Here is a 23,238-nt window from a genome sequence, read left to right on the forward strand (position 1 = left end):
AGCTTCGGTAGCCTGGGTGCCGTCAACCAGAGTTATCACCACCATGCACTACCCAGGCCTAAAGCCAGGCCAGAGCCTCGGAATACGTGATCTTTTTTTTTGAGATCGGGCGAAAATCAATGCGCGCGCGGATGTCATCCATAAAATTAAATCGGTGTGGCCTTATCAGAACTTATTGGAACCTGTCATCAAATATTGTAAGAACATAATCTTAGGTAACACATGGTAACACTGTATTCAGGGATTTACATTCAAGAAAACCGAGATTTACAATAAACGACAAGTTAAAAGCGACAAGGCGAAAGGTTATAATTAAGTCTGATAATTTCCTTCCTATAGCATCAAATGCCAAAAGCAACCTTCCCCACTTTTGTTAAATCTTCGCTAACAATTCGTGCTGAACATTTTAGCTTTCAAAAACTGTAACTGCTTTTCTCGAAGAAGAACGGACTTTGAAGAACTTGCAAGCTGTTATTGCTTTCTGTATTAGGCCATGTTGATTTGATTATATGGATGACATCCGTGCGCGCATGAATTTTCGGCCGTTTCCAAAAAAAAGTTTTCAACCATACTGTAAATCGTACAAAACGGTTGCAAAATGAGCAAAAATATACCGTAAGTTACAAAAAAAAAAACGCAAAAACTATACCAATGTCGTAGAATGCCAAAATCAAACGAAAAAAGACGAAATTGTAAAGAAATGAACTTGAAGACTAGATTATTCGCCAAACCATATTATGTCCCATTTGTTCAACCCTCATGACCACGTAGATTTCATAATGAAAACAACTTTTTTTTTTTGCAAAACTTTTTTTTTTATTCGCACGCGCGCATCAGTTTTGGGGCTCTCGGAGATGTCATCCATATAATCAAATCAACATGGCCTTATAGTCAATCTCATAACAGTTGAGCTGTTGAGCTATTCCCTGTGTTCGCTCAGCCCATCAAACTGAAGAACAGACAACACAGCACAGAGAACAGGGCGGTCGTCATGACAGATTCTGCCGTCTTTGTCGCACTGGAAGTCCATGGCTCTGAAATTAAACAGAAAGACACATTCAAAAGTCCATTTAATTAAGCATTGCTACTTTGTGAGAGTCGTCAAGGAGGCAAACTAGATCAGGTTTCACCGATCATCTCCCAACCGGGACGGGGGTCGATATAGACTTTCACCCATTGCTGACGTCACACGTGCATGAAATCGCGTGTCCTTGGCGTTATGGTCAAATAGCGAGAATGAGTGATTTAGTCGAAAATATAAAGTAAAAAAAAACAATTTTTCCACAAAGTATTCCACAAAATAATGTGAACATTTTAGGTTAAATATTTGACAGTTTTGTGGCGTACCGAATTTGGTCCATCCGGTCCTGACTCCACTGGCGGTGTTGTTCTGACGTAGCCAGTCGGTGAGCGGCCGGAAGTAGTTGAGCAGCGGGCGAGCGGACATCCTCCTGCCTCCCGTGATGGCTTCCATCGCGTCGGGCCAGGGCCGGCTGGAACCCAGCTTCAGCATGTCCCTGGTGGAGACAAGTTCATGGTTACAGCAGAAAAACATAGTCTCTACCAAACTAACTACGCTGGCTATATATAGGAGAATAATTGCCAGGGGAGTTTGGCCGCCTTGTAGGTTTGACTGGCCGAGGAGGGAATTTGAGCAGTCTCCACCAGACTTCTTTTGCGGGGTGAATAAATCGTAGAAATCGGCCTAAAAATGGTATTAATTGGTCAGAGAAGGTAGCCAGCACCCGCTGGGGAAATGGAGCTTCTCTGGCCGGCTGCCTTCTCTGGCCAATTAATACCCTTTTTAGGCCTATTTCTACGATTTATTCACCCCGCAAAAGAAGTCTGGTGGAGACTAGAATTTGAGAAACTACCTCCCCGCAGCCGGACTCCCTTGGCCAATTTTTAGTCTTTTTTTTGCCGAATTCCGTATCCCCGTAGAAAGGTAGTCTCCACCAGACTTCTTTTGCCGGGCAATGGAGCTTCTTTGGCCAATTGATACCCTATTTAGGCCGATTTCTACGATTTATTCACCCCGCAAAAGAAATCTAGTGGAGACTACCACTTGCTACATAACACAATATAATCCAACACAACGGGGTGTCTGCTACAGCACCAGTTGCCGTGGTGACAGCCGTCTGGTCCAGGTCATTGACCTTACGTGTTTGGAGACGAAGAAGAAGAAACAGAACAAAAACAATAATAACAACAAAACAATCCTCCCTAGCCTTCTCGAGTTTTTGTGTTGACACACAGACACACGAACGCCAACGAAAACATAACCTTCTTGGCGAACAAAGCAAAAACAACATGGTAAACATAATAATTAATATAGTTCAAGACGTTTGGTGTGAAAATTACCCGAGCAGTTGTCCAGCTTGAGGGGACCTGTAGAAGTCGCACTTGTACAGCGGACCGGTGTGGCCGGCAGCGTTACACATCGCTTCGTAGAACTGGAACTGGACGATGAAACTCACAAAGTACCTACAAGACAAAAAGGTCGCTAATCACACACTCAGACCCCGTTCATACCAGGCTTCACATACTTAGCCGGTTAGGTCTTTAGCTTGGTTTATCTGGACATGTTAACAAGGCTGTAGTGTTGGCTGACTTAGTAAACGTTACAGACCATCTTTAATTTTATTTATTTATTACAATTAACCACATACATAATATACATGGAGGGAATGGTGGAACAGGTGCACCTAAGTGCACCTTTTCAAGGCCATCATGCCCACAAATAAATAGACAATGTGCATAAAAAAATACAAAACAGTGATACTATATATACAAATTTACAAGATGGTAAAAGCAATAATAACTGGGTTAAACGGGGCCTCGTAGCGCGACAGGAGGTGCAGCCAGTTATTTAATGACCTAATCCACCATCTTGAATTCGAGGATCACACGACCTTGGTTTTTGGTAGTGCGATGTGTGTAGTAAGTTTCATCGTTATTCGTTTCATGTTTCTTTATATATTTTCATTCAATTCATTAGCGAACAATACGTTATCACAAAGAGAGCAGTGCTCAGTTTTTGAATTAACAACATAAAAATGAACTCTGAACTCTGACCTGATGTAAGGAACGTCAGCTGGGATGTGGAATTTACATCCGGGGTCAAAGTCCGTCTCACTCCGGCTCACGGGTGGGATGATACCTTGGTACTGCTGCCTGTGTATGAGCATAAATTAAAAGCAAACAAACAAACAAATAAACAAAACAAAAAGTAAAAATATCACTTATTTTGCAACGCCTTCTTTCTTCGATGATGTTTGCTTCTACTGCCCTAGAAGGACCCAGGAGAAGCTGGGATTATTTCTTTGATTTCTTCCATAATTTAACTTAAAGTCAGTTCAATCTTGAAACAATCTTGAAACAATCTTCGTCAGATTGTGTTTATCAATAACAGGCGAATCTGCAATAAAATCTTTCCGAGTACCTACAAATAAGTCTTCGTCACTTTATCAATAGTTCAAGAAACAATGTCTGAAATGCCTCCGTCCCTGGGGCGTCGCCAAAAAGGAGGATGTAGTATCTATATTAACATGTCAGTCCTAACAGTTTTTGGAAATATTTGGTCACTTTTGATCATTTAATTACTATGTATAAGTGTGCTTCGCTTACCCCATATGTATTGTCGTAATTGTTGGTGGTTGTATAAATATAATTAGTGTAACTTGAGTATGCCATCGTCATATTTTGTCATTAAATGTTTCTATGAAAAAAGGACCTAAGTCTAAGGCCATGTTGATTTGATTATATGGATGACATCCTCTGGGAACCCCAAAACTGAAGCGCGCGTGCGAATAAAAAAAAGTTTTGCGGAAAAAAAAGTTGCTTTCACTATGAAATCTACGTGGTCATGAAGGTTGAACAAATGGCACAGAGTATGGTATGGCGAATAATCTACTCTTCGAATTCATTTCTTTACATTTTTGTCTTTTTTCCTTTGATTTTGGCATTATACGACATTGGTATCGTTTCTAAATGTTTTCCTTGCAACATATGGTATATTTTTGCTCATTTAGCAACTCTTTTGCACGATTTACAGTATGGTTGAAAACTTTTTTTTTTTTGGAAACGGCCGAAAATTCATGCGCGCGCGGATGTCATCCATATAATCAAATCAACATGGCCTAACCTGAGTTTCCACCATTCCTGGTTCATGTTGTCCGCAGTGATCCTGCCGTCGAACACCTTCCAGCGCCACTGGTCCATCATGTACGCAAACGGGAGGAACGCGATCTTCTCCAGGGCCTGCTTCATCAGGTAGTTCAGGTCAGCTTCTGTAATTAAACAATTCTTGCTGTATCTATCATAGCTGCCGCCGCGCTGCGTGCCTGCGAAGCCGGTGTGTTACGCCGAAAGGCGGTTATACCGGCTATACAGATACAGATTATTATCATTATCATTAACTTGTTACTTTATGTGTCTGATATTAGTTATGTTTTCATTACTTGTTTTTAGAAGGGAAACGTATTGTTTCTGCCCTGTTTCTTCTTCTTGTCCTCTTACTGAAAACATCAAGGACCTGGACCAGACGTCTGTCACCATGGTAACTGGTGCTGTAGCAGACACCCGGTGGTGTTGGGTTACACATTATGTTACAAGTTGGGGGGCCGGGTCATTATATGTATGAATGTGCTTGAGTAAGAAGAAACAGAGTAGTAGTTTCAGTTAGGCTAGCTAGACCAAAGGTAAAAATTATATATCTGTTTTCCGAATGTGTGTTTCCTAGTACGTTTATTGCGTTTATTGAGATGGTATAAAAGAGCCCCCTACCGTCATCTTCCTGTAGTACACCGTCGATGAGGCCGATCTCCTTCAGATGTTTAGGGGTGGATACGGACAGAGCCAGACAGTCGCCAACAGCTTCGTGGAAACCTAATATATAAACGTTTCGAAAAATGATTCACATTTATTAATACAGGTTGATATATGCGAGATATGTTTAAGTCCCTCACGATATGAATATCATGAATTGATTAATTTTCAACTCATAAAGTGTATCATTGACAGCTACAACATGACACACAGAAAATAAGCAAATTTGTTACTAGTGTGAAAAGAACAGAGAAGAATCTACTCCCTGGATTTGTATGGTGGATGTATTTCCTCTGCCCTACTTTTCTACGCCTTTAGAACATAAAAACGTTACCTTTACAAATAATATCGGTGATATATTATATATAGAATACAACACGGGGTATTACGTATCGCCCGAGGTATCGGCCCGACCGCGGGTCGGATCGCCCGACGGCCGCAGGTCGGAGGGCGATCCGACTCGCGGGAGGGCCGGGACCGAGGGCGATGCGGAATACACCGTGTTGTATTTTATTAATGTCATACCCACCCAAGAAAACGCGCCTTTCAATGCAAGATGAGCCAAAAGTTGGTGCCCCTGAACCTTCAAATGCAACAACATCAGTTCCAACGTTTGGATTCTGTATTCGAATTTTCGAAAGTGGCGCTCGCGGTAAGGGCGAAACGCTTACGAATTGTTCTATGGAAGCCATGGAAGCGTTCGATAACGGGTTCCGGACCGGGTACGGCCCGGTCCGGAACCCGTTATCGAACGTTATCGCGGCCCGGGTATGATATAAGGATCATGATTGAATTCCTTCCTTCCTAGAACTATCGCAGAGTGGAACTCGCTGTCATCAAGTACAGTAGGGTCATTGTCATTAGATAGCTTTAATGTCTAGAGTTAGAAGTTCAAGGGTTAGGTGTAACAAGTCGATCAGTGTAATGTAGCCAGCTGCCGTCGCGCCGCGTGCCTGCAAAGCTAGTGTGTTACACCGAAAGGCGGTTATACCGGCTATACAGATACAGATACAGAATGATAGGTACCAGGATTCGCTCCCTCCCGGAACGCCACAGGCTGATCCTTATACTGTAAGAAGTACTCGATATGCCCCATCTCATGGTGAACCGTCTGCAGGTCATCCTGGGTCACCTCCGTGCACATCTTAATCCTGACAGAATGAAAGACAAACTTGGATAGCTTACTAACTAACTAGCAAATGCATTGGTCGCACTACAAAAGAGCCACCTGAGTAATGCCATGTTAGCAAAAGTTCAAATTTGTTGAAAGTCGGTACCGCCCCCCGTCTCGGTTGATGTAGAAGGCTACCCTTATACCTCTCACAAAGTGTTCGGTGCCCAGATTTAGACTAGCGATTTTACGTACATTTGTGTCGCCTGTACCTAATATTATATACATTATGTACCCACCGAAAGTCTCTCCTATTATAGAAGTCCCATGCTGAGGCGTAACAAACAACCTCCCTCCCCTCAGGACGGACTATCATGGAGTCCCGCCAGAACTCGGGAGTCATCGGGATCAGACCCAGCGACGTGAAGAACTGCTCCGACTCGTTAAACATCCGCAAAGCGTCCCAACCCTAGAGAAAAAGTTAGTAGCTATAGTTTGCTGATGAGATGTATTTGAAACTAAAAAATTGACAAGAATTTGCAAAAATTCTTACCTTCACATGGTCTAGCCAAACAAACTACTGCTCTGTTAATTAAACGATACGTTAGACGTGAACGCATTCATACATGTAGTGACTGACCCCTCCAACTCTGTCCTGTCATGCACTTGCTACATAATGTAATTTAACACCACATGGTGTCTGCTACAGAGCCAGTTACCATGGTGACAGACGTCTGGTCCAGGTCAGTGACCTTAGGTGTTTGGAGATTGCAAGAAGACGAGGAAGAAGAGACAGAGCAAAAACAATGTTTCCTTCTGCGAAGGTATGAATGTAAAACAAAAGTCAAGTAACATAAAAGAAAGAGGAAAAAAAACTTGACCCAATCACTTCAGGAAAACGCTCACCTTGTTCACCATGGCGCTCGTCACGTCAATCCTCTGTTTGCCGGAAAACGGTTCCACGAGGTCGTAAATGTTGTTCCACTGTTGGGACCACATGTTACCTGGAGGAAGATAAAAACATAAACTATCATTTATCATATGGACGCAAATCCATCATATGGACGCCTTTTTAGAAATCATATTCAAATGCCGCAGACTAGATGCAGTATTGCTTACTTTATGTGTAGTCCTGGGAAGGGGGCTATACATGCATTAACTCTTACTCTAATACGGTGCACAAATGGCACAGAGGCATCTTTGGCACGTTGGAATGGTTTTACTATTCGCACTTGATCTTTGATTCATTCCATCGGTTTTCATACTCCTTCCCAACAGGCATAACAGGTATAAACGTTTGTTAACAAGCCAGCAGGGTTACCCCTTAAACCTCTTAAAATGCGCCTAGAAAACTGAAGCTTGATGGAAAGCGCCTAGCCAAAAAATAATAGCTACTTCTGTATCTGTATAGCCGGTATAACCGCCTTTCGGTGTAACACACCAGCTTCTGTATCTGTATAGCCGGTATAACCGCCTTTCGGTGTAACACACCAGCTTCTGTATCTGTATAGCCGGTATAACCGCCCTTCGGCGTAACACACCAGCTTCTGTATCTGTATAGCCGGTATAACCGCCTTTCGGTGTAACACACCAGCTTCTGTATCTGTATAGCCGGTATGACCGCCTTTCGGTGTAACACACCAGCTTCTGTATCTGTATAGCCGGTATGACCGCCTTTCGGTGTAACACACCAGCTTCTGTATCTGTATAGCCGGTATAACCGCCTTTCGGTGTAACACACCAGCTTCTGTATCTGTATATATAGCCGGTATAACCGTCTTTCGGCATAACACACCAGCTTCGCAGGCATGCGGCGCGGCGGAAGCTGGCTATATTACACCGATCGACTTGTTACACCTAACCCTTGAACTTCTAACTCTAGACATTGTTTAAATCTATATATCTAATGATAATGCCCCTACTGTACTTGGTGACAGCGAGTTCCACTGCGATACTTTAGGAAAGAATGAATTCTTGAACACCTCAATCCTTGCTATGCTAAATCTGGTACCAGTGAAGGCATAGGCATTGTGTAGCTTACCAAACAGATGAGCAGGGATGGGGTCATCTTGGTCCACCTTGTCTCCGCCGTAAAACTCTCCCAGCCGCCGTCTGACGTAGGCGTGCAGCTCCAGGTACATGGGTCTGACCTCCTGCCAGAGGTCCTCAAGGTCATCTTCGAACGTGGGGGTCTCATACCAGGAACGCCAGTAATCACCCACGTCATCGTAACCTGGACATTGGTGTGAGACCTAGTTTATCATTCTAAGAAACAGTTTTATTTACCGAAAGAAAACATATTGTTTTTGCTCAGTTTCATCTTCTCCAAACAAATAAGGTCAATGTCCTGAACCAGACGTCTGTCACCATGATAACTAGTGTTGGGTTACATCATGTTGCAATTTTATAGCAGGAGGGATTTAGACTTCTGTCTGACCATATACTATACTCAAGGCCAGCTTCGAGCGTGGCGGTCTGTGAGACCCAGAATATGACCGACGGGTATAAATAATGAAAAAAAGGGATCTTTTTTATGCATAATCAATGAGAATAATTCGTCATGATTTGTAATGGTTAACATCATTTGCTCGTGGATCTTATCTTTAATTTATATTTCTACGGAATGTTATATTACGTAAAAGGTTTCCTTTTTTTACTCCTCACAGCGCAAACGTTATCGCAGACGCCGCCTCAGATTTTCAGAGTAACAAAAATAAAGCAAACGGTTATTTTGCAATAAACACATAACAAGAAGCCATAGGTGACAATCCTCCGTGAAGTTTTATATTTTGCAACAAAAATAATCCCAAGCGTCAACGCCAGACCTACTGTGCAGACATAAGGCAACGGTTCATACAATGAGGGCGCGTCACAACCATTAAACATAAAAAGACCTAAATCCATTACTGCTCTCAGGGCGTGTAAAGATACTGTGCTTCAAGTTCGAAGTTCATTTTAATTACGCACACACAATCATTGCATTCACATAAAGATCGGACTATCATGGTCGTGTCACTGGTAACAAAGACAGCCCCATCGTCTTACCGTGCCTGTTACTTATTAAGCGCGACTGGCAAATTCCAGCAACAGTTGCGGCCAGCACCGCGAGTGTTACTGCCGTGGTACCACTCATCGGCCCCTCACGGCCTCACCATATCTGCCTGAAGTTCCACCCCCCCACACCGCTATTCCAAACAACGGGTTTTTCTGGACCATTCCAATTTGCCTCATAATTGTAGGGGTGCATCTGCAATATTACATTGACAGCGAAAGCATGGACGGCAAAAATACACATTCGTGCATCAACACGGGCATGCCCGCAGACGGCGTCTAAAATTGCGTGCCGATTACACAAAGAGAACCTAGTGTTTTGACTGTGAACACGAAAAAACGGCTCTTCACAACACTCCGTCCGGAGGTCCTGACCTCCTTCACGGAGAAACAAGTACACCGTAATCCATCTACGGGCATAGCTACTGTATATTTAGCTTTTGAAGTTGCTTACCCAACTCTGTGATAGCCTCATTCTTAAGGGTGACGTATTCCTGGTACATGGGGCGCAATGTCGGTCCAACAGCGTCGCGCCACCCTTGCCAGATGAACTGCAGCCGGTCGTAGTTACGGCCATTTGCCAACTCGTTCGTCAGATCTGTACGGATAAAAACGTTGGTTAAACTTGGGATTCAACACTTGATTTAACAGTTACTGGTAGCAATGGCAGCACCCCCCCGGCCCCCCCCCCACACACCCTTTTTGAATTTCAAAATTAATGGCATGCCATTCTGAACATTCCACATTGTTTCTAGCATACTCTCATTACAAATTTGATAATTAAATTTGATCCTATTTTTTCCTGTGAAAAAGGAGATATCCTTCTGTGGGTGTTTTCGGTAATGTTTGTGAGTTCTTAGCTATAACTCACGGTACGGTGGGTTTGACGGATCTCGTTCGAATTCGATCTATGTTTAATTGTTGGGGTCCAGATCATGCGGTTTTTTTAAATCTGTGATGGTCTTGGAATAACATGATTCGACATCTCCGTGTTTTATGTGTTCTGTACTGGGAAATACCACACTACTTTTAGGGAGGGTGAGTACTTATATTGCGCTAAGTATTGCATTATTATTGTGATAACGTCCATGTATTAACACACATAACAGACCTGGTTCAAATACAAGTTCACGGTCGCCGTCCTTGACTTTCCCGGTACTGTAAACCTGCTTCATGTCAGCCAGAAGCTGAGTCAACTAAATAGAGAAAGGGAGAAACAAGATTAAGTTTTCAGATTGTGCAGGTGCACTTTCATAATGGTATGTTTAACAAACGCTAAGGACGTAATATAATCCTTGGTCACAACCCGTCAAACGTTCTTTTTGTCCGTACGTTTTTGGGAGGCTACGTCTGCTACGTTTTTTTCTGAAAACGTGGGGAAGGAGTGGCGTCGATGCACGTCACTCGCACGGTTTCGCAAGGTGTAAGAGTGTGGTCTGCACGCCAAGTCTGACCGTGAGCGGTTGCGTGCATCGTACGTTGCACTTAAAGTTCTACGGCGTGTCTGCGTGCTCCCAAATCCGTAGGATTCCGTACGGAGGTGGTACTCACCACGCACGGATGCCCTACGTTTGCCCACGTTTTTGCACGTAGACAGCACGCAGAAGCACGTACGGCGGGTTGTGACCGTGGCTATAATAACACTTTACCCACATGATGTTACATATCGATGACTTTTTAATTGGCCACCGCGTTAGATTTGATTTTTACGGGGCATAATTTCAGTGTAGCATTACGCGATATGATATTGTATACATGTATTTTCAAATTTTGCTGTACATCTCAGACAATATCTTGCAAAGTCGATGAAGGTTAGACATCCAGGTAATACGATACGCCAAAAAGTACTTACTCAAGCACTGCACAGTCACTGACGAATGCCGTTTCCAAAATCATATCCAGTTGCTTGAGTAACTGCTTTTTGGAATATCTTACTAACCCTGTTCAGCTTGGTCTGGTCGCTGAGTCCGGCGTTCCCGATGTTTTTGATCTTGCTGAAGAGCCGTTTGACCGTCTCGTTGTTGAAGGAGTTGACGTCAAACTTCGTAGAATTGACGTACGCTTCCTTCTTAAACCTGTCCCTGTTCAAACTGGCCTGTACCTGTAGGTTATGGGCAAAATCGTACAGCACATTTGAACATAGGACAGTATTCTCAATGTTTCAATGATTTCTTGTTCCCTGGTCAATACATAGTTTATCCTAGGCAACACTATAACAACCTAAGATATTAGCTCATTAAATTAAAGCAAATTGAGATTTCCATGAGATTTCGCCATCATTTATGTGTATTTCGGTATATTCCGGCAAATAGACTGGCTCAGTCATGTGCACGTATGTGGCAAAATGTTTGCTATTCTAAGCGGGAAGGAGTAGCAGGCTGTTTTGTCCCGGAAAAAGTAGATAAAACGTGGTAGATAAGAAAAGTGTGGCTGTGAACCAAGAGCAAAGTTCTAGGAGTAGTAAAGGCTAGATGTTTACACTTAGACTTGGGAGGATTAAAGGGCCAGGGGCGTTTAGATTCCTGCTTAACAAATTAAAACTGGTGAGTCCTATATACAAAGTACAACAGAAAGAAAACAAAGATAACAAAGCTGTATATTTTTGACCAACTACAAGCAAGTAGCAAAGCCAAAAGCTAGCTGCCGCCGAGCCGCGTGCCTGCGAAGCTGGTGTGTTACGCCGAAGGGCGGTTATACCGGCTATACAGATACAGAAATGAGTATAATCCACTGAATGCTGCAAAGCAATGATGTGGATATATGTACTAATGGGAAGAGGCCCCTGGAGCGTGTTTGTTTGTTTAAGCGTTAAAGTTTATACAGCTGACCCGTTTGATCACGCGGCTCGCTGGTCTAGTGGTATGATTCTCGCTTAGGGTGCGAGAGGTCCCGGGTTCAATTCCCGGGCGAGCCCTTAGTTTTTTTTATCATCAAGAAAACAATTGACTTGAAATAGTTCCATTTGTCATGTTGGTTTATTCATTTATTAGAATTTTCCAGACAACTGAATGGGAGGACAAAACAGGTGAATATACACCTTTGCTAGTTGTCCTCCCAAACATTACAATAATACAGTAATACATTACAATAATACACATAATACAATATCGAACAATCAATAATACAATATTTACATTGGAACGTTGTTAAAAACCATACTAATACTAGTGGCGTCTTAAAGCCGTACAGGAGGCGCACCCACATGCGGTCGACCAAGAGCACGGAGCGTCAGCAGGAATGAAGTGCTCATTGAATCTGGTAAATGACACTTTGACAAGTTGACGCTTGAAAGCTGAAATGTTGGACAGCTGATTGGCTTGGACTCCCAGATTACGAAGATCAGGGCCCAGATTATTCCAGACTGTGACAAGCTGTGGGAAATAGGAATAGCTGAAGGCAGATGTTTTCGCTCTGAATGGGGTGAGCATGTGTGATCTGGAGTATCGAGAAGGTCGGGACGGAAAAGAGACATACTTTAGGGCGATTGACCTTGATTTGACAAACATCATAACATCGCTAACCTCACGCCTGAATGAGAGGGGCAACAGACCCAAGGCTACCAGTCTGTCCTTGTAGGTTTGGTTGTTAGCTTGGGCTCCTAAAATGAATTTAGTAGCGCGCCGTTGAACACCTTCTACAAGGGACATTAGTTTGCGGGATTGTGGTGACCACAAAGGAGAACAGTATTCTAAGATACTTCTGACCAAAGTGGTATAAAGTGCCTTACGTACATCAGTGTTGGCATGTGGTTAATAGGACTGTTAGACTATTTTTTTGGAATTTAAATTTTTGTTGTGTTTTATTGAAAAGAGTCGCTCACATCCATCCCGATGCGAGCGGATCAAACCTTTAATGCTAACACAGCTGCAGACGCGCGACTGTGTGCAAGCCACACCTGCACCTTGCGCAATGCGCATATCAACGTTGCTAAGAACTGCGTCCGGCTCAGGTAGCGTGCAAATAAGCTAACTTGTTAAAAACATACTGAGCACACACAAAAAACGCTAAAATGGGGGGAAAGGCCTATGTACTAGTGTGTAACATCGCCTACAATTTACAGAATTCTTCAATGATGTCTGTCCTCATCTCCCCAAACCCTTACCTATAGATACATCTTCAAGACATGTACTAACCTGCGCCTGTTGGTGTTGGGGTGTTATGTCCGTTTCGTACGCCCAGTTCGCCTCTTCAGCTAAGGAAAAGATGTTCTCCGCCATAGAGTTGTACTGGTCCAGCCATACCTTCGCCTGTTCTTCGTCTGTTATCAAGTTTTGCGCCTCCGAATTGTAAACGGTCACGAGAAAGAACACGAGCCACAAACATATGCGCGCCATGGTGGGCGTCCGTGTACGTTACGTCCGCTGGCGAGCTGGCATTGGTTATCAGTAACTTATAAGATAATATGTAATTGTTTGACCCCTTCACACGTCAATCACTCAGCGTCCCAGACACAAAGCTGGCTATTGTATGTATAGAATCGTGCTTTATCTTGATGCTTGCTTACCCACGGTTCTGTATAGTACATGCGTATCCAGAGCCCTGCCTTGATAAACTAAGTAGATATAATTAGTGATATTCTAAAGCTTTTCCATTGCAGAGTCAAACCCACCATGGCTTTAATAAGGCCACACCTATTTAATTTGTTGGTTCTCGGATTTTTTCAGAAAAAATATGAAGCGACAGGGCGAAAAAAATAAAAATAAAAACAGGTCTAGGCATCCTATTATAGGCTTAAATGCTACAAAATGAGCCATGAAGTCAACACAAAAGGCTGGGTAAAATTTAAACATTGAATTTTGAACTTTTAATCAAACCACTGCAATGATAGATTGGAAAACTGTAACAACTAGGAAGAAAAGGACTTTCCTCAACTGTTGGGGGGCAAAACATGAGCATTCTTCAGTTGATTCAGGACCAGAATCAATTTTTTGCAAATCAGAAAAAAAGGAAGAGGCGAATCCGATAACCAACAAATTAAATTGGTGTGGCCTAAAGGGTATTTGACAAAGTACTTCATAGTGATTGACACCTTCCCTTATTATCAATTATGTAAACACTTCTAAACTGTTTGTTTTTAGACGTGGCTAGGCAGAGGGCCAAGTATTACACAATGTAGCTGTATCTGAAAGCATTGCCGCATTTCTTGTATGAATAGTCTTCATTTAAAAGCTTGTTTTGTTTAATGGATACCTCAAACACACTTACACATAATGCAGGGTGGTGGAAACGACGTCAATACCTGGGAAAACAATGGCTACGACTTGTCGAACTTAACAGCAAAGTTACATAACATAGCGTTGTCACCATGGTGTTACACAAACGCAGGTATGTCACCATAGTGTTAAAGAAACGCAGAAATGCGTTATTCACCTTGGCATGACCCGTAGACCGTTGGATGCGTTCCAAGTTGTGTGTTGGGCAACTAGGCAAGTAGTTTGTATGCCTCTGCAAAAAAAACAAACTACGCACAGAGGCTTGGAAATCACGCTTTGTGCCATGATTACAACTTAATGAAGAATATATCTCAGCTATATTAATTTTATCAACATACGTCAAACATGACAAATCATGAATGAACACTTTTGTGAATTCTTTTATCACTCAGTGTTTCAAGTGCAGACTAACACTTTGGTCTAGATCAGATTAACAGAAGTCTTGTGTCAAGCTTTACAGACCTATACACAAGCAATGAGATTTGAAGATTTGTGCATTTATTTTTTCAGATATGTACATTATCACTCTCTAACCCAACATAATGCCTATTTTTCATATGGTCTGTTCTTTGACCTGTAAATGTAATCAACGTTATATATAATATAAAATACAAATAGATGATGAATCAGCATATATATAATATAAAATACACATAGACTAGAGAGGCCGACATTTGCTTGGGAGCAAATACAGCATATTTCAGTCCATCTCCCTGCCATGCAAAAGTGGACTATTCCAAACTTACCCCAGTGTAAAACTGGCAAAGATTCTCAAATAAATGAATTATATAGTAGCTATGTAATTGAGAACAAAGATGCAAGAACAAGCACATTGAATCTCGAAAGCTTTACTAATCTTATTACGGGTATGCAAATACTAACAATGATGAGATATGATACATTTTGAAGGTCTTAGGCACATAAAATTGAATGTGTGGGTCATTACGCACGACTTACGTGCAATGTGGCCTCAGGTAACACGGCGGTCTGTCACTACGGCATTCTTTCCCATTGCTATGCGCGTTCGAAAAGGTATCGGGTTACAAGACGCTATTTTGGCCTGTTTTGGACTACCCGTAAAATATTTGAAAATAAACAAATAATTTTTAGGCGTAAATTTCGTCAAATTAAAATGAAATTATCGTCTTAACATCCTTTAAATGTTAACTTTTTATGTTAAATCACTGATTTTTTTTAATTTCGCTCAGAAAGACGATTATTTTCGGGTTTCTCGGCACAAGTCATGTCACGTTTTTAGGCAAACATCGTTCAAACCTGGCTACGTATATTACCCCAGATCCCCGATTTTTATATTTTTCGCAGACTAGGAATAAGATAAGAAATCGTGTTTTAAGGATTTTTTAATTTCTGATTTTAAGTCCAGTTTTTGTCGACATGTTGGTGAAAAAATGGCATTTTCTGACATTTTTCTCACTAAATTACCCATAATTCAAAATTGAGGCCATTTTTCAAAAATCCCTAAAACACGATTTTCGGGACAGCCATTACAGTCATTTTGAGCCGTAAATGAGGTATGTTTGACTCTCCATGTTTCCAGGTTTGAACGAGTTTTGGAGACATGTCATATCGCCAGAAAGTGTGCATTGTGTTATTCATACTGGTGTAAAGAATCATTACAGTATCAAATTCACTCAAGGATACGACAGTAGCTTCGCTACATGTTACATGTCCACCAAAAATAATAGCGGACATGTACTGTCCAGGAAACTGTTTATATCTATAGAAAAGTGTTTTTTTTTATCTGTTGCAATGCACGGAGGCAGAAAGGCTTGTTTTGCCGCTTTATAGTAAATGACCGCAGGTGACCCCGAAATAGAACGCGGGTTCGATTCGAATTGCCCAGATCGAACACGATCGAACACAGTTCGGGTTCTATGACATGTGGGAACTTTGCAGCCCAGATTTTACCACCGTGTAACCCGCAATGGAACAACTGTTCCATGGCCAACGGCAGATGGAACAGGCCATTCTTTAGATAGAACATGGAACGGGTATAGCACTTTTGGCCCTTTTTTTTCTGAAAATAGCCATTAAAGTCCCCCAAATGAGTCATTTAGAAGTGGTGTATGCCAAATATGTGACTGCTATTCTGTAGACACATGTTCAAGGTACCCTTATACCGAATTTCAGATCATTTGGTTGTAAAACCAGGGCTCAGGATCCAAAAATCCATTTTTTGGGCGAAAAATGCCCCAAAAAACCTTCATAAAAATTATTCAAAGGCATGTATCAAAAAAATGAAAAAAAAAACGCCTGGGGGTATTGGCCCACTCTACCTCCATGCCAAATTTCAAGTCATTTGGCTGAATGATGGCGGAGTTGAATCCCTTTGACTGTTTGGCAGGAGGAGGAGGAGGAGGAGAAACATGAGAGAACACAATATATTTCATCTATACCATGGTATGGACTGAAATATAAATATATGAATCAACATATATATAATATAAAATATACATAGATTATATGAAATCCACGCACACACGTGTATACATGTAGCAATACTCGAGACAAGCCCGACTAGGGTATTTGCTGTGTATAATGATCCTTGATACTCATTTAGGCATTATGTGGCACGTCAATTCATGGGCGACCCCCGGCGGTCTTTGACGCGAGTATAGGAAGTAGTGCAGAGCATATTCTTGGAGGCTAGGTAGAAAGCCTGACAAGAGCGTCAGCCAGATGTAAATTGCGCTGTGTAGTGTAGGAATGTATCGGGTTTGAGACTGTATGATTTGAATTGAGAAGGTTTTCCAGTTCGTGTATAAATGCGCCGTATTACGCAACTAGCTTTCCGGGTGATTCGGCTGCAGTTCAGGTCACGTCCGTAGAGGGCGATTTCAAAGTGTACGTTACGAGCAGATACGCCGACAGGATTTTTTTTTTGTTTCTAGATATTTTGTAGTTTATACCTTCTTCTCAAACATATTCGATTTTCGTATTTGTGAAGTGCACCCTACTATATATATAATTTTTACCGCGTCGATGTGAGTCATCTTGGGGTTCGTACTTAACTATAGAAATCCCCATAGGGCGAAAACTGTGTTACGTTCTGCTACCTTGTCCTTCGTTCGTCTCGAGAGGTCAGAGGTGAACGCGTTTTGTGTCAAAAGTGAAGTTGTATGCCTACCTGATTACCCATGTAGTGCATTTGACGTCAGGTGGCACGTTACGCTTTAGTTTCCTCATATCAAATATAAACTTTCCACACTACAATCAGACCGCCGAAACGACACACCTGACTTTTTTTTATAGCCAAGGTCTAAATTTATATGAAAGGAAGATTTAAAAAAAGTAAAGCCTGTTTGGTCTGAAAAAATTGGTATTAATTCAGGAGGTTTAGAATCAGGTTTGATTCAATTCTTGATTTTAAACCTCCTTGGTGTGAATCGTGATTTCTATGTTTTGTAACCAATTGACAAAGTCTATTCATGAAAAAAAAAACAAGTCATCAGAAAGCAATGTGTTTAATGTACTGAACTACTTAATTGTGTTAGTGGTAAAGATATGTAGCTACATCTTCCATTAAGGGAATTCTGCTCTTATACAACATAACGTCTATAGCTTTTCCCTAGTCTAAAATTATTTCCTACAGTTGCAATGCTATCGGATTTAACGCCCGAACACACGCCCGAACTCGAACATGAATATGGCCTAGGCCGCCTTAACCCAACCGAGAATTACTGACTATGCATATGTACATTATCCAATCAATACCGTCAAGTTTACTGTTTTTCCACAACAATTAAATAGCTAAAATGATTTTTGGTCAAAAGAACTGAAACCAGAACAAAATAAACTAAACTAAGAATTATTCAAGTAACTACTGTATATTATAGTTTCATAAATTAGAAAAAATGTAGACAAAATATCGGACTATGGTATTTCTTCTAAAAAATCTTTAACTATTTGAAAATATACATGTATCATAAACTCTTACAGAATATTTAGCCTAAATATTTTAACTATTAGAATGTAATATATCCTTAAGCTTAGTTTTAGTATAGTCATAGCAAACTATAGTTAAGAGTAAGCCCGTAGGAGTAAATGTTACTAAAGAATGGTAAAATTGCAGAATAGGTGCATCCTAATAAACACATTTTGGAATAGGACAGGCTTGGAGGCTACATAGTAGCGGCACTAGGTCACACTTGCAGGGTTTTTCTGCTGTATGGGCTCTCTTATGCCTGGATAAGTCTGATTTATAAGCTGTGCTGTACCCACACTCCCCACACATGTAGGGTTTATCACCTGTGTGCTTTGCTAGATGTTGGTCTAAAGAGGACTTGTACGCTGAAGAATAGTCACAATGGTCACATTTGTAGGGTTTTTCTCCTGTATGGGTACTCATATGCTGGGATAAGTGAGACTTTTGGGGTGTTCTGTATCCACACTCCCCGCACATGTAGGGTTTCTCACCAGTGTGCTTGGTAAGATGGTAGTCTAAATGAGATTTGTGTGCTGCAGAATAGTCACACTGTTCACAATTGTGGGGGTTTTCTTTTGTATCATTTCTTTTGTACCGTTTTTCTCATATGTTTAGATAAGTTGGACCTGTTAGCTGTCCTGTTTCCACACTCCCCACACATGTAGGGTTTCTCACCAGTGTGTTTTGCGAGATATCGATGTTGGTCCAAAGTGGATTTCTGAGCTGCAGCATAGTCACACTGGTCACACTTGTAGGGTTTTTGTCCTGTATGGGTTCTCATATGACGAGATAAATTAGACTTCCAATCCGCCCTGTACCCACACTCCCCACACATGTAGGGTTTCTCACCAGTGTGCTTGGTAAGATGGTAGTTTAACTGAGATTTGTGTGCTGCAGAATAGTCACACTGGTCACACTTGTAGGGTTTCTCAACTGCGTGGGTTCTCATATGTCGGGATAAGTAAGATTTGTAAGCTGCCCTGTACCCACACTCCCCACACATGTAGGGCTTCTCACCAGCGTTATCCAAGTTGACGTGTGCTGCCGCCTGGACTTCAGCATCGCTTGTTTTGCTGTCACAGTCAACATGGGAAACCCCAGTGGGAGATCCATCACAGCAGTTCTGACCAACTCCGGTGGGAGACCCGTGGCCTGTTGTTGCCATGTTCGGCCTGATGAGGCAATAAAGAAGTTTTAACGGTTAGTGGTTCAAACGTTTAATTGTTAAACTAGGTGTACAGAAACCAACGTTTATCAAGTTCTATTCAAGTCTATGGGTCATACAATTTTAACTTTATGCATGTGGACGTATCCCACCATAACATGATAAAAGAATAAGCCTTGCCTGCTTCATACGATGTTTATTCTCTTCAAGTAAACCGGAACTCGGTCAGCTTTGTCCTTCCGTCGTCTCGTGAGGTCAGCGGTTAGTGCGTTGTCGGTCAAAGGTGAACATGTAGTACATTTGACTTCAGGTGGCACGTTATGTTTTAGTTTCCCCATAATGTCAACGTTTTACACTTTAAACAAACCACCTAAACAACACAAGGGACAAATGTGCAAAGAACTTAATGTAAAGTCAAACTATTTGATCTGAATCTTGATTTCTGTGTTTTATGATCAGCTCACCACCTCTGACAATATTCCATCCAAGGAAAAAGACAACACAGAAGGAAACATTGTGTTCAAGGTACAACCGATTTAATAGTGTTAGCAGAAAATATATGTAGATACATCTTCCAAAAAAAAAAAGCAAAACAAGACGGAAATTTTCTACTATTAGAAATTAAAGCACGTCTGTCATTTTACACAGATACTTTGAAATCAATACTATAGGTTTTTGGTTTTATTACCACAAATCCTAGTAGTTTAAAGAGTTGATATTAGTCACAATATATAATTGTGTTTGTAGGACATATTGGCAAACACTTCGTGACAGGAGCTACTGGTAAATACACAGGAAATCTAAACCCGTACACACACAACACTAACGTCTACATTCCAACTACTGTGTACAAACACAGCACTAATGTCTACCTTTCAGCTTTTACTACTGTGTACAACACGTATTAATCTTAATTACTGATTATGTACAGGATTATTATTCAGTCAATACTATAACGTTTATCATTCTGACGCTGCAATTCTAGTTAGCTAAAATAATTATTTTGGGGGTTCAAAATAATTGATACTAGAACAAAGTATATGGGCTACTAATCAAAACTAAGACTTCTTCTTGTACCTATCTCATAGCTATAATTTAATTAGAAATAGAGTGGAAAAAAGTGTTTTACACCTCCTTGGAAAAAGACTTTGCCAACTTGCAAACATCATAAATTCTTGCAAAAATATTCAGCCTAAATGTTTTCAACATAATTCCATAACCTTACGATTGGTATAAAGATGCTGATATAGTAGGGAAATTGTAGTTAAGAGAAGATTGTGCATACTAAATGTCACTACGAGATGGTCACAGTTGCAGATTTGGTGCCTCCGTGTGAATTTTCATCTGATGGGTTAGGGCAAACTTCGAGGCTGCAGCTAGAATAGCTACACTGGTCGAACTTGTAGAGTTTATCTTTTATATGGGTTCTCATATGTTTGGATAAGTGAAACTTGTGAGTTGTTTTGTACTCACACTCCCCACACATGTAGGGTTTCTCAGCTGTGTGCTTAGTTAGATGTTTGCCCAAATCAGATTTCCGTGCTGCAGAATAGTCACACTGGTCACACTTGCAGGGTTTTTCTCCTGTATGGGTTCTCATATGTCGGGATAAGTCAGACTTTTTAACTGTCCTGTATCCACACTCCTCACAAATGTAGGTTTTTTTTTCAGTGTGATTTGCTAGATGTTGGTCCAAATAAGATTTGTGTGCTGCAGCATAGTCACACTGGTCACACTTGTAGGGTTTTTCTCCTGTATGGGTTCTTATATGTATGGATAACTGATACTTGTAATCCGCCCTGTACCCACACTCCCCACACATGTAGGGTTTCTCACCAACATTATTCAAGTTGACTTTTTTGTGCTGCCACCTGCTCTTCATCATTGACTGCTTTGCTGTCACAGTCGACCTGGGAAACCCCGGTGTGAGACTCATCACAGCAGTTTTGACCATCTACGGTGGGAGACCCGTGTCCTGTCGTTTCCATGTTCAAAAATGAAAATTAAGAAATTTTAAAGATTAAGCGTTAAAAGTTGTTAATGATAAAATTGGGTTTATAGAAAACACGGTTAAAAGAGTTATATAACTTATAACTTCAACTTGAGCTACACAACTATTTCAGTCTTTTGCATATCAATGCAACCCACCATACTTATATGTTATATTTCTCGCATTTGAATAAATTCACTTCTATAATGTTGAAAATCATAATTTCTGAGATCTTACAATCACTCGTTCACACCACTGAGCGTATTTTTAAATAATATAATATAAAATGTTTTAAAAATCATTTTATATTATATTATTTATTACTTCTACGACTACAAACAATAGGTAAATTGACTCCATTCGCTTTGCTTGAAAGAGACTCTGCAGTATAGGTTTGGTCACCATGCTGTAGTTATTGTTTTGTTGATTTTGTTTTTGAATTCCTAGTTTAACGTCTATTTTTCTCGCTAGACATAGTCTCTATGTGCTCAATACACTGTTTTCACAGTTCTACGCTTTTCTGGATTTTGTAATGTACGCCTTATGTGATTCTTTACAATCCAGTTAACATTTCTATATTGTCCCCCAAAAAGCCCCCAAAAAAGCCACTTTGCCTGATACAAATTGACGTACATACTGGCAAGGGTCGAACATATGTTAGGTTTCACCCATATGCCCTCCCCCTTTACTTCCAGCATATAAATCATATAACATTGCGAAAATGTCTACAATTTTTTTAGTCAACATTCCTAATAGTATCCTTTTATATTATTCAACGCCCTCCAAATGGGCCACTTTGCCTTATGCAAGTTGACGTACATTATAGGTGGCAAGGGTTGAACATATGTTAGGTTTCGCGAAATTTCGCCCCCCCCCTTTATTTCTAGTATATATAAAGATTGCAAAAATGTATACAAATAATAGTCTTAAAGAGGTCTTTCTTCCACAGAAATAATCTGTAACTATTTCTCTCATCATAAGAATACTTTGCTCCCCGTTTCGAAGTCTTACCTGCTTCCTTTGATGGTTTTTCTCTTCACGAAAACCGGAACTCGGGCAGCTTTAAGACCGCAGAACACAGTAATTATCCGCGACACTATTACGTAGGGTACAGAAAATAGTACGGACGAAATCTTGTAGCGTTTGTTTACATTTTAAAATGAAAGGCAGGGAAGCATGAACTTTACCGTATGGTAGTATAATGAGTCGACTTTTCGATCGTATGAGTAGGATTCTGAAGTTTGCTCGTTCAGTGTATAAATGCGCCTGTCTTACGCAACTGCCTTCCAGGGTGAGTCGGCTGCAGTTCCGTTGACCCCGGTAGAGGGCCAAATGAAAGAGGGCGTCATAATGTTAAAAAAACGATAACTTTTTTTTTGTTTTCAGTCATTTTGCAGTTTATATCCTAAATTTCAACATATTAGTTGGTCGTGTTCCTCTAGTGCACCCTGCTATAATTTTTACTGCGTCCAAGTGAGTCACCTTGGGGGCCTTAACTATAGAAATCCCCACAGGGCGAAAACTGTGTTCTGCCACCTTGTCCTTTCGTCTTCTCGTGAGGTTAGAGGTGAACGACATCTGGGTCAAAGTTGAAATTTTCTGCCTGATTACCCATGCAGTACATTTGACGTCGGGTGGTACTTTACGCTTTCCTAATAAACGTTACACTTCAAACAGATCACCGAAAAACGTAAAATGCGCCATTTTTGCTGGTCTAATATTATATACAGTATCAGTCATAGTAGATACTGTAGATAGATGTTAAGTAGGATTTACCATGGTCAGTATTGACCGACGGAGGCCATATATATAATAATATAGGAAAGGGAGATAAAAGCTGCTCTGTTAATTCTTACTAAAACACATTCAAATGTATGGTGACAGGAGTCTAAATCCCTCCAGCTAGATAATTGCAGTATGATATACTACAAAAAC

The 23,238-nt window shown here is 41.0% G+C and overlaps 2 protein-coding genes and 1 non-coding gene across 4 annotated transcripts; 1 reads left to right on the top strand and 2 right to left on the bottom strand.

The window, feature by feature from the left end:
• Window positions 1-112: 112 nt before the first annotated feature.
• On the bottom strand, window positions 113-13,357 carry LOC109486676 (angiotensin-converting enzyme-like). Of its 2 annotated transcripts, XM_019790562.1 has the most exons (15): window positions 13,123-13,357; window positions 10,929-11,090; window positions 10,101-10,185; window positions 9,444-9,587; window positions 7,980-8,171; window positions 6,845-6,942; window positions 6,238-6,407; window positions 5,854-5,978; window positions 4,786-4,887; window positions 4,145-4,289; window positions 3,076-3,174; window positions 2,362-2,484; window positions 1,348-1,517; window positions 889-1,034; window positions 113-489 (listed from the first exon to the last, which is right to left on the bottom strand). In XM_019790562.1, exons 1-14 carry the CDS (start codon window positions 13,321-13,323, stop codon window positions 937-939), a joined length of 1,914 nt encoding a protein of 637 aa, XP_019646121.1. In that variant the 5' UTR covers window positions 13,324-13,357; the 3' UTR covers window positions 113-489; window positions 889-936. The 2 variants fall into 2 exon arrangements, with proteins under 2 accessions (XP_019646121.1, XP_019646119.1); XM_019790560.1 differs by lacking the exon at window positions 113-489 and having other exon boundaries at window positions 795-1,034.
• Trnap-agg lies at window positions 11,832-11,903 on the top strand. Its single transcript has one exon. It is a non-coding gene; the product is annotated as a tRNA-Pro (tRNA).
• A 4,232-nt stretch (window positions 13,358-17,589) lies between the features above and the next one.
• LOC109486659 (zinc finger protein 525-like) lies at window positions 17,590-21,267 on the bottom strand. Its single transcript, XM_019790511.1, has 4 exons — window positions 20,800-21,267; window positions 18,824-19,151; window positions 18,445-18,597; window positions 17,590-17,645 (listed from the first exon to the last, which is right to left on the bottom strand). The coding sequence occupies exons 1-4, from the start codon at window positions 21,265-21,267 to the stop codon at window positions 17,590-17,592; spliced, it is 1,005 nt and encodes a 334-aa protein (XP_019646070.1).
• Between the last annotated feature and the right edge of the window lie 1,971 nt (window positions 21,268-23,238).

The sequence above is a fragment of the Branchiostoma belcheri genome, unplaced genomic scaffold (assembly GCF_001625305.1).
Source record: "Branchiostoma belcheri isolate BF01 breed outbred unplaced genomic scaffold, Haploidv18h27 scaffold82, whole genome shotgun sequence".
In the NCBI taxonomy this organism is placed as follows: Eukaryota; Metazoa; Chordata; class Leptocardii; order Amphioxiformes; family Branchiostomatidae; genus Branchiostoma; species Branchiostoma belcheri.

Bases quoted from the DNA above. Each gene is read 5' to 3' on its own strand.
- LOC109486676 (XM_019790562.1), bottom strand. From the start codon at position 13,323: ATGGCGCGCATATGTTTGTGGCTCGTGTTCTTTCTCGTGACCGTTTAC. The intron at 11,091-13,122 runs GTTAGTACATGT...CATAACCTACAG, and splicing joins CCCAACACCAACAGGCGCAG to GTACAGGCCAGTTTGAACAG. The intron at 8,172-9,443 runs GTAAGCAACTTC...ACCAATGTCCAG, and splicing joins TGAGGCTATCACAGAGTTGG to GTTACGATGACGTGGGTGAT.
- LOC109486659 (XM_019790511.1), bottom strand. From the start codon at position 21,267: ATGGTCAAAACTGCTGTGATGAGTCTCACACCGGGGTTTCCCAGGTCG. The intron at 19,152-20,799 runs ATGTGTGGGGAG...GAGAAGCCCTAC, and splicing joins ACACAGCTGAGAAACCCTAC to ATGTGTGGGGAGTGTGGGTA. The intron at 17,646-18,444 runs GTGGGTACAGCA...TTTCATGAATAG, and splicing joins ACCCTACATGTGTGGGGAGT to ACTTTGTCAATTGGTTACAA.